The 15,327-nt window shown below is 41.8% G+C and overlaps 2 protein-coding genes and 1 pseudogene across 15 annotated transcripts in view; 1 reads left to right on the forward strand and 2 right to left on the reverse strand.

The window, feature by feature from the left end:
* The window catches only part of R3HDM2 (R3H domain containing 2), a 146,703-nt gene that overhangs the window by 99,002 nt on the left and 32,374 nt on the right, over positions 1 to 15,327 (reverse strand). For 13 of the 14 annotated variants that reach the window (XM_060025052.1, XM_060025055.1, XM_060025050.1 and 10 more), the window contains exon 2: positions 7,083 to 7,145. The gene's annotated coding sequence lies outside the window, so the exon portion shown is untranslated. Of the gene's footprint in view, positions 1 to 7,082; positions 7,151 to 15,327 lie in introns of all 14 variants that reach the window. The other variant, XM_060025041.1, reaches the window with a different exon arrangement.
* LOC132434307 (BOLA class I histocompatibility antigen, alpha chain BL3-7-like) lies at positions 437 to 4,606 on the reverse strand. The gene has a single exon (XM_069541237.1). It carries the CDS (start codon positions 4,604 to 4,606, stop codon positions 4,127 to 4,129), a length of 480 nt encoding a protein of 159 aa, XP_069397338.1. The 3' UTR covers positions 437 to 4,126.
* Positions 11,353 to 12,570, forward strand: LOC132433806 (putative hydrolase RBBP9 pseudogene; annotated as a pseudogene).

Consider the following 15,327-nt stretch of genomic DNA (forward strand, 5'->3'; position numbering starts at 1 on the left):
AATAAACAAAGCCTCAGAACAAAGCCTAACAATTCATATTGGAATTGACAGGACAGAAAGGGAAAGAAAGGATATTTAATGAAATAATGGCCAAATTTTTCTCAAACACTAAATCTGCAAATCCAGGAAGCTCATCAAAAACCATGGAGGTCAGAAGGCAATGGGAAGATTTATTCAAAGTGCTGAAAGAAAAAGACTATCAACCAAGAATTCTATCTCCAGCAAAACTATCCTTCAAAAACAAAGGAGAAATTAAGACATTCCAAGATAAAAATGAAAGAACTCATCACTAGCAGATCTAGTCTATAAGAAATACTAAAGAGAGTCACTCAGGCTGAAATAAAAGGACTCTAAGGCAGTATCTCAAATCCAAACAAAAAAATTAAAAGTACTGGTAAAAGCAACTATATAGGTAAATGTAAAAGATAGTATAAATAAATGTTTTGTTTGTAACTCTTTTTGTTTATCTGATTTAAAAGACAACTAAATAAAGCTATGATTATAAACCTGTGTTGATGGGCACACAATGTAAAAAGATGTAATTTGTACGTAATAGAACAAAAGAGAGAAGAGGGAACAGAGCTATACAGGCACAAAGTTTTGCACACGACTGTAACTGAATTGGTATTAAATTAAACTACATTGTTATAAATTAAGATGTCAATTGTAATCCCCAGGACCACTAAGGAAATAACTCAATTTCATAAAAGGAATCTGCAAAAGCCCATAAATAACATCCTACTTAAAGACTGAATGCATTTATTCTAAGTTCAGTAACAAGACAAAGACATAAACTTTTGCACTGGAGATTCTAGCTAAGGCAATGAAGCACTAAGAAGAAAGAAAAGGCATCCAGACTGGAAAAGAAAAAGTAAAAAAGATCTCTATTTGCAGATGACAAGATCTTGTATCTAGACAATCCTAAGGAATCCACTAAAAACTAATAAACAAGTTCAACAAGGTTGCAAGATACAAGGTCAATATACAAAAATTGATTGTATTTCTACACACAAGCAAAGAACAACTCAAAAGTGATGTTAAGGGGGGAAAAATTTACAATAGTAACAAAAATAATAGTTATAAATTTAACAAAAGAAGTGTAATGGGGTAGGGTTAAAAAATGTGACTTGTATACTGAAAATCACAAACTATTATTGATAGAAATGAAATAATATCTAAATAAGAGTAAATCCATCCTATGTGCATCAATTGGAAGACTTATTGCTAAGATGGTAACACTCCCAAAACTGATCTACAGATTCAAAGTAATCCCTATCAAAATCCCGGCTGGCTTTTTTTTTTTGCATAAAATGACAAACTGATCCTAAAATTCACATGGAAATGCAAGGGACCTAGAATAAACAACATAATCTTAAAAAAGAACAACAAAATTGGAGGACTCACATTTCCCGAGTTCAACTAAACTACACAAAACTATAGTAATCAAAACAGTATTGTAGTGGAATAGCATTGAAAGTCCAGAAATAAATCCTTACATTTATGGTCAACTGATTTTTGACAAGGGTGCCAAGACAATCAAATAGGCCAAAGACAGTCTTTTCAACATGCAGTAATGAGACAAGTGGATATTTATACATAAAAGAAAAAGTTGGAACCATACCTCACACCATACACAAAAATTAACTCAAAATGGATCATAGACCTATGTAAGATCTAAAACCATAAAACTCTTAAATAAAAAAATAGATCAAGTGGACTTAATCAAATTTAAAACTTTTGTCTGTAAACAATACCATCAAAAAAGTGAAAAAACAACCCATGGAAGAAATATTTGCAAAGCATACATCTGATAAGGAACTTGTACCCAGAACTCTTACAACTCAATAATAAAAAGATAAGTTATCCAACTTTTTAAAAGGCAAAGGATTTAAATATACATTTTTCCAAAAAAGATATACAAATGGCCAATTTGTACGTGAAAAGATGCTCAACATCACTAGTCACCAGGAAAATGCAAATCAAAACCATAATGAGATACTATTTCACATCCACTAGGATGGCTGGACTCAAAAAGACAGACAATAAGACGTTTGATGATGATAGACAAATTGGTGCTCTCAAACACTGTCGGTGGGAATGTAAAATCATGCAACCACTTTGAAAGCAGTTTGACAGTTCCTCAGAAAGTTAAACATAGTTACCATATGATCCAGCAATTAGACTTCTAGGTTTATAGCCAAGAGAAATGAAAACATATTTCCACACAAAAACTTGTACATAATTGTTTGTAGCAGCATTATTCACAGTACCCCAAAGTGGAAACAACCTAAAAGTCCACTAACTGACGAATCGATAAACAAAATGATATATCCACCACACAACAGAATATTATTCAGCCATAAAAAAGAACAAAGTACTGGGAGTTGCCTGGTGGCCTAGTGGTCAGGATTCCAGGTTTTCACTGTCATGGCCCAGGTTCAATTCCTGGAGGGGGAACTGAGATCCTGCAAGCCACTTGGCGCACCCAAAAAGAAGAACAAAGTACTAATACATGCTAAAACTTGGATGAACCATGAAAACATTATGCTAAATGAAAGAAGCCAGTCACAAAAGTTCACATATTGTCCGATTCCTTTTATATTATATATCCAGACTAGGCAAATCCATAGAGACAGAAAGCAGATTAGAAGTTACCAAGGGATGGGGGAAAGAGAGAATGGGGAATGATTAGTTAATGGACATGGGGTGGTTTATGGAATAATGAAAAAGTTTTGGATCTAGAAAGTGCTAGTGATTGCAGAACACTGTAAGTATACTAAATACTAATGAACTGTACACTTTAAAATTGTTAATTGTATGCTACGTGAATTCACGTCAAAAAAAAAGAAAAAAAATAAAGAAAGAAATTAACTTGGAGGGAAAAATAAAGTATATGTCCATACAAAGATTTGTACACAAATATTCATAGCGTAACTTTATCTGTAACTGCCGAAAACCGGAATAAACCCAAACGTCCATCAGTAAGTGAATGAATGAACAAATTGTGTTATAGCTATACAAAAGATCACTACTCAGCAATAAAAAGGAATGAACTATTGATACATGCAACAACACAGATGAATCTCAAAATAATTAGCTTGATAAAAAAAGCCAAATCAAAAATAAGTAAACATGAGACTATACACTTTATGATTCCGTTTATATAAAATTCTAGACAATGCAAACTATTCTATAGTGACAGAAAATTGATCAGTGGTTGCCAGGAGACCACAGAGGTTGGGAGAAGGATAACAAATGGGGATAAGAAAACTTGTGGAGATGATAAATATGTTCATTATGTCTTTTTTTTTTTTTTTTTTTGTATTCCATTGTTTATACCAAGGAATGAGTGAGAAATCCATCCAGGGAATAGTTTCAGAGAGCAAGGATTCATAGTTTTTCATCTTGAGCTGATAACACTTCGTCAGTCTTCCACCTGGCTACATACCCCAGGGTAGAAAAACCAACATGTGTCTCCAGCATACGTCTTGCCCTTTTCTTCCCAGGAAAAAACAAGGTTTAAGTGTGGATTTAAGGCTCCTCCCCAACCTGAGCGCTCTCTGATCACTGACCTCAGTCGTTCCCTAACTGGCTAAATCCCAAGATTGCTTCTAAGGATTGCTGCAAAATACTCAGGCTTCTTCCCAGACCCACCATCTCAGAATGCTGGGCACGGAGCCCAAGACTTGCTTATTCAACAAGCCCTACAGGTGAGGCTGGTGCACAGCCATGTGGGAATCCTGGTCTACGTTCTTGCTACTAAATGTGATCTGAAAGTCCGCAGAATCAGCACCAACCTTGTTTTAATACAGAATCCCATGCCCTACTACAGACCTTCTGAATCTTACCAAGATGTCCCGATGATTCTTATGCAAATTAAAGTTTAGGACTCCCTGGTCTCTGTGCTGTCTAGACGCAGTGCCAAAACTCTGCAGTCTGCTCAGGTGTGTGGTCTGATCAGATCACGTAGCACTGGGACTTCCAGGGGTTAATCCTTGTTCCTTTCCAGTTTTTGGTTCTTTGGAAAAGATGGAAAGAATAATCCAGGAAACAGCCCTTTAGGACTGGTGAAAGAGAACATCACATCCCTGGGCACTGTCGCTGCCTGAGTGCTTCTTCCACCAGATCACAGCTCCAGCCACCACAGCTCCAGTGACCACCAAGAGAACCAGGCCAACAATGATGCCATGAGGACGGTGGGCTGAAGAGGTTCGGCCTCACTCTGGTTGTAGTAGCCGCACAGGGTGTTCAGGTTCACTCGGAAAGTCTGTGCGTGGTGCTTGTAGATCCGCGGGTTCCGATCCCAATACTCCGGCCCCTTCTGCTCCACCCATGGCGCCCACGGCTCCATCCTCGGATTCGGGGCGTCGCCGTCGAACCGCAAGAAATGCGTGTCGTCCACGTAGCCGACAGAGATGAAGGGGGGCTCCCTGCGGCCAGGCTGAGACACCCCGGTGTAGAAATTCCTCAGGGAGTGGGAGCCTGGGGGCAGGGAGGGGTGAGACTCGGCCCGACACTCGGCCCGACTCTCCTCCCGGAGCGGGTCTGGGTCCCAGGTGTTGGGGCCGGGAGGGGGGAGGGGGCGAGGGGCTTGTGAGACCTTCATTATGTCTTGATTGGGGCAACAGTTTTACAGTGAACACATGTCAAAACTTAAAGTGTACGTTTTAATATGTACAGTTTACTGTATGTCAATTATTAAAAGCCTCAATTAAGCTCTTTTTTGAAAAATATGATAGGGCAATGTACGCATGCTGGCAACTCAATAATTGATAAGGTAGTAATAAAGCGGTTTTACTTTACCTTGCTGAGTGTACAGGCAACTCTTGGCAACATTAAACATGGAGAACCACTCAAAGTAGCATATAAATTTGAATTTTTGTAAACTTAAAAATACTCCCATGACTTCCCTGGTGGCGCAGTGGTTAAGAATCTGCCTGCCAATGCAAGGGACACGGGTTCGATCCCTGGTCCGGGAAGATCCCACATGCCGCAGAATGACTAAGTCTGTGCACCACAACTATTGAGCCTGTGCTCTAGAGCCCACGGGACACAACTACTGAGCCCACTTGCCACAGTTACTGAAGCCTGCGTGCCTAGAGCCTGTGCTCCGCAACAAGAGAAGCCACCGCAATGAGAAGCCCACACACCGCAAGGAAGAGTAGCCCCTGCTCGCTGCAACTAAAGAAAAGCCCATATGCAGCAACGAAGACGCAACGCAGTCAGAAATAATAAATAAATTTTTAAAAATTAAACAAAAATACTTCCAAGGGGGACTTCCCTGGGGTCCAGTAGTTAAGAATTCGCCTTCCAATGCAGGGGACATGGGTTTGATCCCTGGTCAGGGAACTAAGATCCCATATGCCACGGGGCAACTAAGGCTATGCACCACAACTACTGAGCCCACGCGCTGTGCAGCCTGCACACCACAGCTAGAGAGAAGCCCGCACGCTGCAACGAAGAGCCTGCACGCTGCAACTAAGACCCAATGCAGCCAAATAAATAAATAAAATGAAAAAAAAAAGAAACTTCCATTAACCTACAGTATAATTTCAGAGATGCTCAATCTTCATTTTTGACTGATTTTCAGTCGGTACTGCTAGACACCCTGCCAGTTCCGGCAAGTACTACAATTAATGTAATCTGTAAACAAGCATTTAGATACACCAAAAAAGCTCCTACAAGAAACCCTAATAAGGTTCCTTAAACGTGAAAATACTTGTAAATAGTATCTCAAGCGTGATGAAATCAACAAAAAACCCTCTATTATCTATATTAATCACCTCTTAAGAATTCCCCAATTATAGATATCTACCTTTTGTAGATATTTACTCAAAAAATATAAACTATTGCAAAACTTTTTATCTACTTTCTAAAAGGTTCAAAAAACTTTAAGGTTAAAAACCCTAAGCTGGGGCTTCTCTCGTGGCGCAGTGGTTAAGAATCTGCCTGCCAATGCACGGGACATGGGTTCGAGCCCTGGTCTGGGAAGATCCCACACGCTGCAGAGCAACTAAGCCCATGCACCACAACTACTGAGCCTGCACTCTAGAGCCCGCGAGCCACAACTACTGAGCCCACATGGCACAACTACTGAAGCCCACTCACCTAGAGCCCGTGCTCTGCAACAAAAGAAGCCACTGCAATGAGAAGCCCGCACACCGCAACGAAGAGTAGCCCCCGCTCGCCGCAACTAGAGAAAGCCCGCGCACAGCAACAAAGACCTAACACAGCCAAAAATAAATAAAATTTTTTAAAAAAAACCCTAAGCTGAATTTTTCTTTACCAAAAGATATTTCCACTGTTTTAAAGACAAACTAAAAGGACTTGCCTGGTGGTGCAGTGGTTAAGAATCCTCCTGCCAATGCAGGGGACAAGGGTTCGATCCCTGGTCCGGGAGGATCCCACATGCTGTGGAGCAGCTAAGCCCATGCGCCACAACTACTGAGCCTGTGCTCTAGAGCCCGCGCGCCATAACTACTGAGCCCACGTGCCACAACTACTGAAGCCTGCACGCTCTAGGGCCCGCCTGCCGCAACTACTGAGCCCATGTGCTGCAACTACTGAAGCCCACATGCCTAGAGCCCGTGCTCCGCAATGAGAAGGCACCACAATGAGAAGCCCGCCACACCACAACGAAGAGTAGCCCCTGCTCACCGCAACTAGAGAAAGCCCATGTACAACAATGAAGACCCAACACAGCCAAAAAAAAAAAAAAAAAAAGACAAACTAAAAGCATGATGTATTCAGCAATGAGGAAAAGTTATGGAAATGAGGGTGAAGTACAGCCAATCAAAACCATTTTACATTCATGATATTTATGCCAGGTAAGAAATGACATCACCTAACCCAAGCTACCATCATCTCTCACTTTGACTATTACAGTAGCCTTTTTCCATTTTCTAATTCAGATGAATTCAATCTTGATATACTGTGAGTCTCAATCTCCTCATCTATTAAATGGGTGCAGTAACACTCCCAACCTTATGAGATTGTGTGAGGATTAAATGAGATCAAGGGTAAAGCACTCAGTTTGTTGCCTGGCACATAAGAAGTATTCCATAAATGTTACCTATTATTACCTGAATAAATGTTCAGCCTCCATGAGTCCAGTGCTGGAATGACGTCACATATAAGTAACAAGTCTAACCTCCAAAAAAAAAAAAAAAAAAGAACAGGTAAGTTAAAAGCAATTTCAATCTTAATATATTGAGACTCTCAAAGAAAATAAAAAGAGATCTATTTCAAATCAGCTTCTTAATATCTTCTTTCCCAATTCCTTTTGCTCACAATATTTCTTATAACCCTACATCTTGTGCTGAACCCTCTATATCCATCCCTACTCTCAATTCACAATAAAACACTATTCATTTGGCTCTTTTCCCCTCTGTTGATCCCCTCTACTTATAAGCAGTTCCCGGTCCACTTTCTAATACAAACAAATCATCCAGTCTTACTCCTTGAAATTCTTCAGCTGTTTTTTACCCATTATTCTTCCACACAAGACAAATCTAGAAACTGAGCTAGCAGATCTAGAATATCTCTTCATAGGTACAAAGCAAAAGTCGAGAGGCCAGAGACTTATTTCTACTCATAGAAGAAAATTCTGTATCACAAACACATAATTTAGTATCTCCTCACTCCAACTGCAATATTTATTATTATTGCTCTTACGGGACTCTGAGGGCTGGCTGCTGCTTAATCCACTTCAGCAACCCAGAGTGCTACCACTGGAACCCTTAATATGCACAAGTCAGCCTGTGTTCTTGGAAGCCCTCAAAAAACTAAGCTTCACTACGTTCTACACAGTGAGGAGTATCCCTAACTTATAATTTTGTCTTATAACTCTATCCTGTGGATATCACATCAGAAGTCCACCTTCCCAATATCTTAAACAGATTTCTATGAAAAAGCTCTTCTAGTTTTTTTTATGGCCCCTTCCTCTCAGGGTTTTGGCATTAGAGACATATGGTAGTTTGGTTAGGATTGGGAGGCATGACCAAAGGATATTGCCCTTCCCCTTTTCACTGCCAATCTTAGTCCTGAAACATGGCTGCATGGTGAATTTTTTCCCCAGGAAATGCCTTGTTCTCCCTCATGCAAAGAAATTACTGGCTGGGCTGCCTTTCCCTACAGGCCCTCAAGTCATGCCCAGATGTGTGGGATTTTTAAGCGAGCAAAGTAGGTTCAGGCTGAGAGCCTTGCCACACCAAAAAGTCACTCTCCAGCTCTGAATCAGAGAATCAAGAACAATGTAATTCAAAGCACACACTAGTACTTATTGCTATAATGGTTTTCTTGCCCTATCTGCAATCTTATCAAAATTAAAAGTGAAATGCTTTCTGAAAGAAGTTGAATTCCCTTCTGCCGTCCATCCTCTTTTACCTCCATATAATTGCAGTTTTTTAATGAAATGCAATAGCCTCTTAACTAATCATTCTACTTCTGCTCTAGGCACTCTGCTATCTGTTCTCCCCAGAGAATCAACAGTGATTTCCCCCCCCCACCCCGTACGTGGGCCTCTGACTGTTGCGGCCTCTCCCGCTGCGGAGCACAGGCTCCGGACACGCAGGCCCAGCGGCCACGGCTCACGGGCCCAGCCGCTCCGCGGCACGTGGGATCCTCCCGGACCAGGACACGAACCCGTGTCTCCTGCATCGGCAGGCAGACTCCCAACCACTGCGCCACCAGGGAAGCCCGATTTTTTAATTGAAGTATAGTCGATTTACAATGTTATGTTATGAGTGATCTTTTTAACATGTAATTCCGATCACTTAGCTTCCTTGCTCAACCAGCTTCCTTCCACCAGTGGCTTCCATCATCCCAAGCAAGGTCTATAGAGCCTTATAAAATCTGGCCCCTGCCTACTCTTGAACATCCCAAACCACATACTTCCCACAAGTCCTTTGTGTTTGTTTTTCCTCCTGCCCAGAACAGTTGTCTTTCATCAGGAAATGCTGGTTCTGCCTCCCTTCAATTAAGAGTTCATATGTCACTATGAAGAGGTCTGACCAACCAATGCGAAGTATCCCCTTCTCCCTTACTCTCAAATCACATCATCATATCAATTTTCTTCATAGCACTACACTCTATAATTATCTTATTTATTTATTTGAAAATTGTCTATCTTCTCAAGCAAGAATGTAAGCTCTTTGAGGGCAGAAATCTTATGTGTCTTGTTCATATGTGCCTCCAATGCCAAATAGTGTCTGACACATAGTAAGCACTGTAACAGTTTTCTAATTGTTTGCTTCATTTACAAAGCCAAGTAATACCTCTAAGGTGTTACGTTTTAAAAACTTATTTCTAGGGCTTCCCTGGTGGCACAGTGGTTGAGGGTCCGCCTGCCGATGCAGGGGACACAGGTTCGTGCCCCGGTCTGGGAAGATCCCACATGCCGCGGAGCTGAGCCTGCGCGTCCAGAGCCTGTGCTCCGCAACGGGAGAGGCCACAACAGTGAGAGGCCCGCGTACGGCAAAAACAAAAAAAAACCAAACTTATTTCTAGGGACTTCCCTGGTGGTGCAGTGGTTAAGAATCCACCTACCAACGTAGGGAACAAGGGTTCAATCCCTGGCCCGGAAAGATCCCACATGCCGCGGAGCAACTAAGCCCGTGCACCACAACTACTGAGCCTGCGCCCTAGAGCCCATGAGCCACAACTGCTGAGCCCGTGTGCTGCAACTACTGAAGCCCGCGTGCCTAGAGGCCATGCTCCGCAACAAGAGAAGCCACCGCAATGAGAAGCCCCCACACCACAACAAAGAGTAGCCCCCGCTCTCTGAAACTAGAGAAAGCCTGCACGCAGCAACGAAGACCCAACGCAGCCAAAAAAACAAACAAACAAAAAAAATCCAAAAAACTTATTTCTACAGCCAATAAAATGGCCAGGCTTCAAAACCCTATGTTCTCTTCCTCATTCTAACAATCTGCGTTGTATTCTCAGAAAGCTCCCTTCCTTTCTCTGAAGGTAAAATTTGCCCTCAGAAAATTAAGATGGCAATCTTATCTGGCAACACTTCTCTAGGTCTGTGGGTTTCAGATCCAATGTTCTCAGGCAGCAGCAATTACCAGAACTCTGGCTACTAGTATTGCACTGAGGAGTGCCTCACGTACCAGAACCACCAGGCTAATCTGACGAAGCTGCAAACACCTGTGAGAGTACCATAGTTAATAAGAGTTCTGTGAGGCACTCCCAACGCCTTAAAGATTACCTCACACGAGTAGGAAGATTTAGTTCAGTCATCTGACTAGTGGCACATTCTACAAAGCCTTAATGACCCTGTCACCAGAAAAACAAATACTTTGTCCTAGCCTTCTAATCAACTGCATTTAGCAACCAATATCCATCTTTTGCAATAAAATGCCACCTCTGAGTTCCTATTCCTATCAAATTATCACTGGTTTGAGCAATAGATAAATCAGAAACTACAGTTAACAAATCTACTTGTCTGGCACCCAAGACAATTAATTAAACTTACTTAGAGACGCAGAATAGCCTCAGGTCACCTGGAGACAAGTTTTAAGATGCTAACAACTGTAACACTTCGGCACATCAAAATGGCTATAATGTGAAAAACGGCCACATGCCACTTCCAATGGTGCACCTATACTGAAAGTGACTTTCCCCCTCCAAAATAAATAATGTTTAAAGTCAGCTGAACGTTGAAGAATGACTCTGACTTTTCTCTAAAATAAGGGCTATGACAGCTACCTTAAGAGAGGCCCAATAAACTCAGGGCAAGGGGCTCATTGTGCTGACGTTGCCACCTCATCTAGGACTTGAGCTGATTCATCCTGATGGGCTGACAGGTCACTAAGATCTGCACCTTGCCCAAGATTCTTATTTACCTCACATATAAAAATACTGTCTACTCAAGAAAACTGCAATCCAGACACCTTCTCCTGATAGGGAGGCTTTCCCTTCCTGACTTCACTGAGCACCCTGGAAAAAAAGTTGTCATTTCAGGCCCACTTTAGTAACTGTGGATGACTAACAAGGCATTGAAGGGCCAGGAAGAGAGCCCATAAAAGGACCAGAACGTTAAGTCTCAGCAATTACCAAAAAAAAAAGGATTTAAAAAAAAGACCAAAATCTCCTGGAGAAAACACTAATCTCTCCAGCATTAACAGATGTTTGGTACTATTAATGTAATTTGAAAAGCAGTAACAAAGTCAAGACCTGAAAACATCTGGTCCTTGGCCATACCAAGAAATCACAGAAGACATCCTTTAACCAAGTAAGCTGTGTTCTAACATGAATTTCAAGAAGAAAGACAAGGAGAGGCAATTTTTAAAAATCTACAAACTATCCCCTTAATTTAAAAGGAAGGAAGGGAGGTCGGCTGCACTCATGGCGGCGCCCTGCAAGGCAGTGTGATCATCCCCAGGAACGGGGGGCAGGGATGTGGCCACCCACGGCTGGTACAGCTGGGTGAAGAGGGGGCTGGAGCAGATACCTGGTTTCCAGTGTTTGGCTAAAAACATGCCTGACCCAATCACAGCTCGAGAGAGCAGCTGGCTGCCCTTCATGCAGACGGGGCTGCACTGTGACGAGGAGACCATCGTCATAGGCCACAGTTCTGGGGCCACTGCAGCCATGAGGTACGCAGAGACCCACCGGGTGTGTGCTATTGTGTTAGTGTCTGAGTACACGTCTGACCTGGGGTATGACAATGAACGGGCAAGCAGATACTTCAGCCGCCCCTGGCAGTGGGAGAAGATCAAAGCCAACTGCCCTCACATTGTGCAGTTTGGCTCCACTGACAATCCTTTCCTTCCTTGGAAGGAACAACAAGAAGTGGCCAACAGGTTGGAAGCCAAATTGTACAGATTCACTGACCATGGCCATTTCCAGAGCACGGAGTTTGATGAACTGGTTAGTGTGGTCAAGTCCATGCTGGAAGTGCCAGGATAGCCAGGGTGGTTACTGCTGTTCTGCGTAACAACATGGGAGTAGGGCAACGATCAGATTATTAACAGATGACAATCATCTATCATCAGATGAACAGCGGGCATGCAAACCACATCAAATTAAGGTCCAAAACACACACAAGTTTCAATGTTCAAACTAAATTACAAACAGTATTTTCATTTTCCATAGAATCTACATCTCCTCCAATTACTCTGACCTAAAACAGTATTTTTCCCATTTGATAAGGGACATGGGACAGCTTAACCACCCTTAACTATCCAAAGTGAATAAGACAGAAACAAAACCCAGGTTTCCTGATCCCTAGTCCAGATTAAAACTAAACAGGTTTCATGTTATGCTGTAGGAGTTGCAGCATAACATGTCCTTAAACATGTTGAGAGAGTGACACACAAGGAGGCTGAGGCAGGGGTCTGCAGGGTCAGGCAGGGATCGGTCTAAGACCAGACTGGCGAGGATTAGGGCGACGGGGAGAACTCCTGCTGGGTCCTGTCTGGATTGTTGCCATGTGGGAATTTGGCAAGGCATTGCCAGTTTTCTGATTTTCAAGGAAAGAAATTCATACACTTTTGTATTTAGGGACCATAATTGTATGTATATATAATCCACATGTACATGAATTACGTTCAGTCCACAGACATATGGGTTATGTTAGCTGGCAACTACAGCGTAAATAAAAAATCTGCAAACATGGCAAGACACAAAGTCCAAGCCATCCATGTGTGACCTCTGCTGTAAGTATTCACTTAGCCAGTGCTTTAGAGCTTGAGAAAAGCCTGGGAAATAGACATGACGTCAAAGGATGAAATCATGGGAACAGTTTGGATTTTGTTATAGTCTTAAATATTTTAAAAAATGATCTTTCCATATGTCAAATTTTGTTCTGTCAAGTGTTCTACCTTTTAATTTCCATGGTCCTTTAGATCTCTTTCAGCATCATTCCATGATTTTTCTTCTAATCATACTCCCCCAAAAAAACCCTTTTCATTTTCCAACATTTTTTGGCTATTATGATCCCCAAGTAACATCTCAAAACAATTTCCAGTAAATTCACACCTGATATTTCCTGCAATAATGTGAATTCCCACACTGTTCATACCTAATGAAAATTCAAAGCCATCATTTGAACCTGAAAAGGCTTTTGATTTCTAAATGTGCTCAAAAAATGTCAGGAGAGATTCTCTAAATTTTTAGCAGCAATTACCTTAGGGGATGGGAATTTTGGTAGTTATGGTGTGGTGGACGTCTCCTTTTTACATTATACACCTGGGGATTATTTGAGTTTGTGCACTGTCTTACTTTTATAATTAAAAATAAAGATTAAAAACAGTTTATTTGACAAGTTAGTGAAAAGCAAAGTAGATAAATCAATTGAATACTCTGCTTAGAGAAGCTGTTTAGCACTGATTTCACAAGCCTATAATCAAAGCTTGATTCTATTTGAATTATTTGGAAGTAGTCATTGTTCTACGTATTCTCTGCCTTGTTTTCTGAAGTCCTTTCTTAAAAAAATTTACAAACTTATACAAATAACAGTTCATAATACCTTATTGTCCTCTTCCTCTGTAGAAAAAACCAAATATATACAATTGAGAAATAAAAAATAAAAATAAATAAATAAAAGGAAGGAAGGGAGAGAGGGGAGGGAAGGAGGGAGAAAGAGAGAAACAAGGAGAGAGAAAGAAGAAAGGAACAAGGAAGCGTAGTGCCCAGTGTTGTAGATTAAACATGGCCACAGATTATTTGCAGCAATTCCCATCAAGAAGTAGAGCTGGGACTTTCCTGGTGGTCCAGTGGCTAAGACTCCACGCTCCCAATGCAGGGGAACCGGGTTCGATCCCTGGTCAGGGAACTAGATCCCACATGCCACAACTAAAAGATCCCACATGCCGCAAAGATGGTCCCTCAAGGGCAATGAAGATCCCGTGTGCCGCGAGTAAGACCCGGGGCAGCCAAATAAATATTAAAAAAAAAAAAAAAAGAAGTGGAGCTCATTTCCCCTCGTTGTCTCAAAGACAATGCTGAGCAAAAAAAGACACAAAGCATATCACTATATTCTATTAATATGAAATTCAAAAACAGATAAAACTAACGTATGGGAATAGAAGTTAGAACAGTGATTATCTTTTTTTAAAATTAATTAATTTATTATTATTTTTTTGGGGGGGCTGTGTTGGGTCTTCGTTGCTGTGCACGGGCTTTCTCTAGTTGCTGCGAGCAGGGGCTACTCTTTGTTGCGGTGCGCGGGCTTCTCATTGCAGTGGCTTCTCTTGTTGTGGAGCACGGCCTCTAGGCGTGTGGGCTTCAGTAGTTGTGGCGCATGGGCTCAGTAGTCGTGGCTCACGGGCTTAGCTGCTCTGCAGCATGTGGGATCTTCCCGGACCAGCGCTCAAACCCGCATCCCCTGCACTGGCAGGCAGATTCTTAACCACTGTACCACCAGGGAAGTCCCCAGTGATTATCTTTGAAGTCATTTTTGCAAAAGAGATTCTAGAGCATATTCAGTGTTTCCAGAGAAAACTGTCTATACGAGTATTTGAGGGGACAGCTTATAACTGATACGGTGATGGAAGCAGCTAATTGTGCTCCTGCCCATCCAGCCAACAGATGCTGCCAAACAGAGGCTTACCTCTACTTTAGGAAGGACATGCTCTAACCCCTGCACTGGTTTGTACAGCCTGGCCCTCTGTGGCTGCATGACCAAGTCAGTGCCTTTAGTTTAGAACCTCATCATTTTCCACTGCACTTACCACAAAACACACTGTGACAAGGGTGATCTTTGAAAAATACAAATGTGACAGCATCACTCTCCCACACCCATACCATACATACACACCCCTCTTCCTCCTTAAAATCCTTCAAAGACTCCCCAGTGCCTATAAATTCTGCACTCCCTATCAGGGTACTTAAGTTCGTTTATAATCTAGTCCCTGACTACCTTTTTTTTTTCTCTCTCTCTCTCTCTATATATATATATCCTGAGTTCCATAACGAATTACTTATAGTTGAACTGTAAAGCACCTCATCTCAGTATGTTTGGGTATACAGTTGACCCTTGAACAATGAGGAGGTTAAGGACGCCAACGCTCCCCACAGTTGAAAATCCGAGTATAACTTATAATCAGCCCTCAGTACCCGCAGTCCCCCCTGTATCTGGGATTCTATAGATTTGACCAACCACAGATCATGTAACACTGTAGTATTTACTATTGAAAAACCTCCATGTTGTTCAAGGCTCAACTATGTAATGCATCCTCTATCTAAAACAGCAGTTCTCAAAATGTGGTACCAGGAGGTCTATGAGGTGAAAGTGTTTTCATAATAACAAGATGTTATTTGCCTTTTCCACAACGGTGATAAAAGCAATATAGGTATAACTGCTAGTGCCTTAGCATA

The sequence above is a fragment of the Delphinus delphis genome, chromosome 11, assembly GCF_949987515.2.
Source record: "Delphinus delphis chromosome 11, mDelDel1.2, whole genome shotgun sequence".
NCBI classification, from domain to species: domain Eukaryota; kingdom Metazoa; phylum Chordata; class Mammalia; order Artiodactyla; family Delphinidae; genus Delphinus; species Delphinus delphis.

What these genes read in the sequence shown, in the direction of transcription:
- LOC132434307 (XM_069541237.1), bottom strand. Translation starts at nt 4,606, where the DNA reads ATGAAGGTCTCACAAGCCCCTCGCCCCCTCCCCCCTCCCGGCCCCAAC.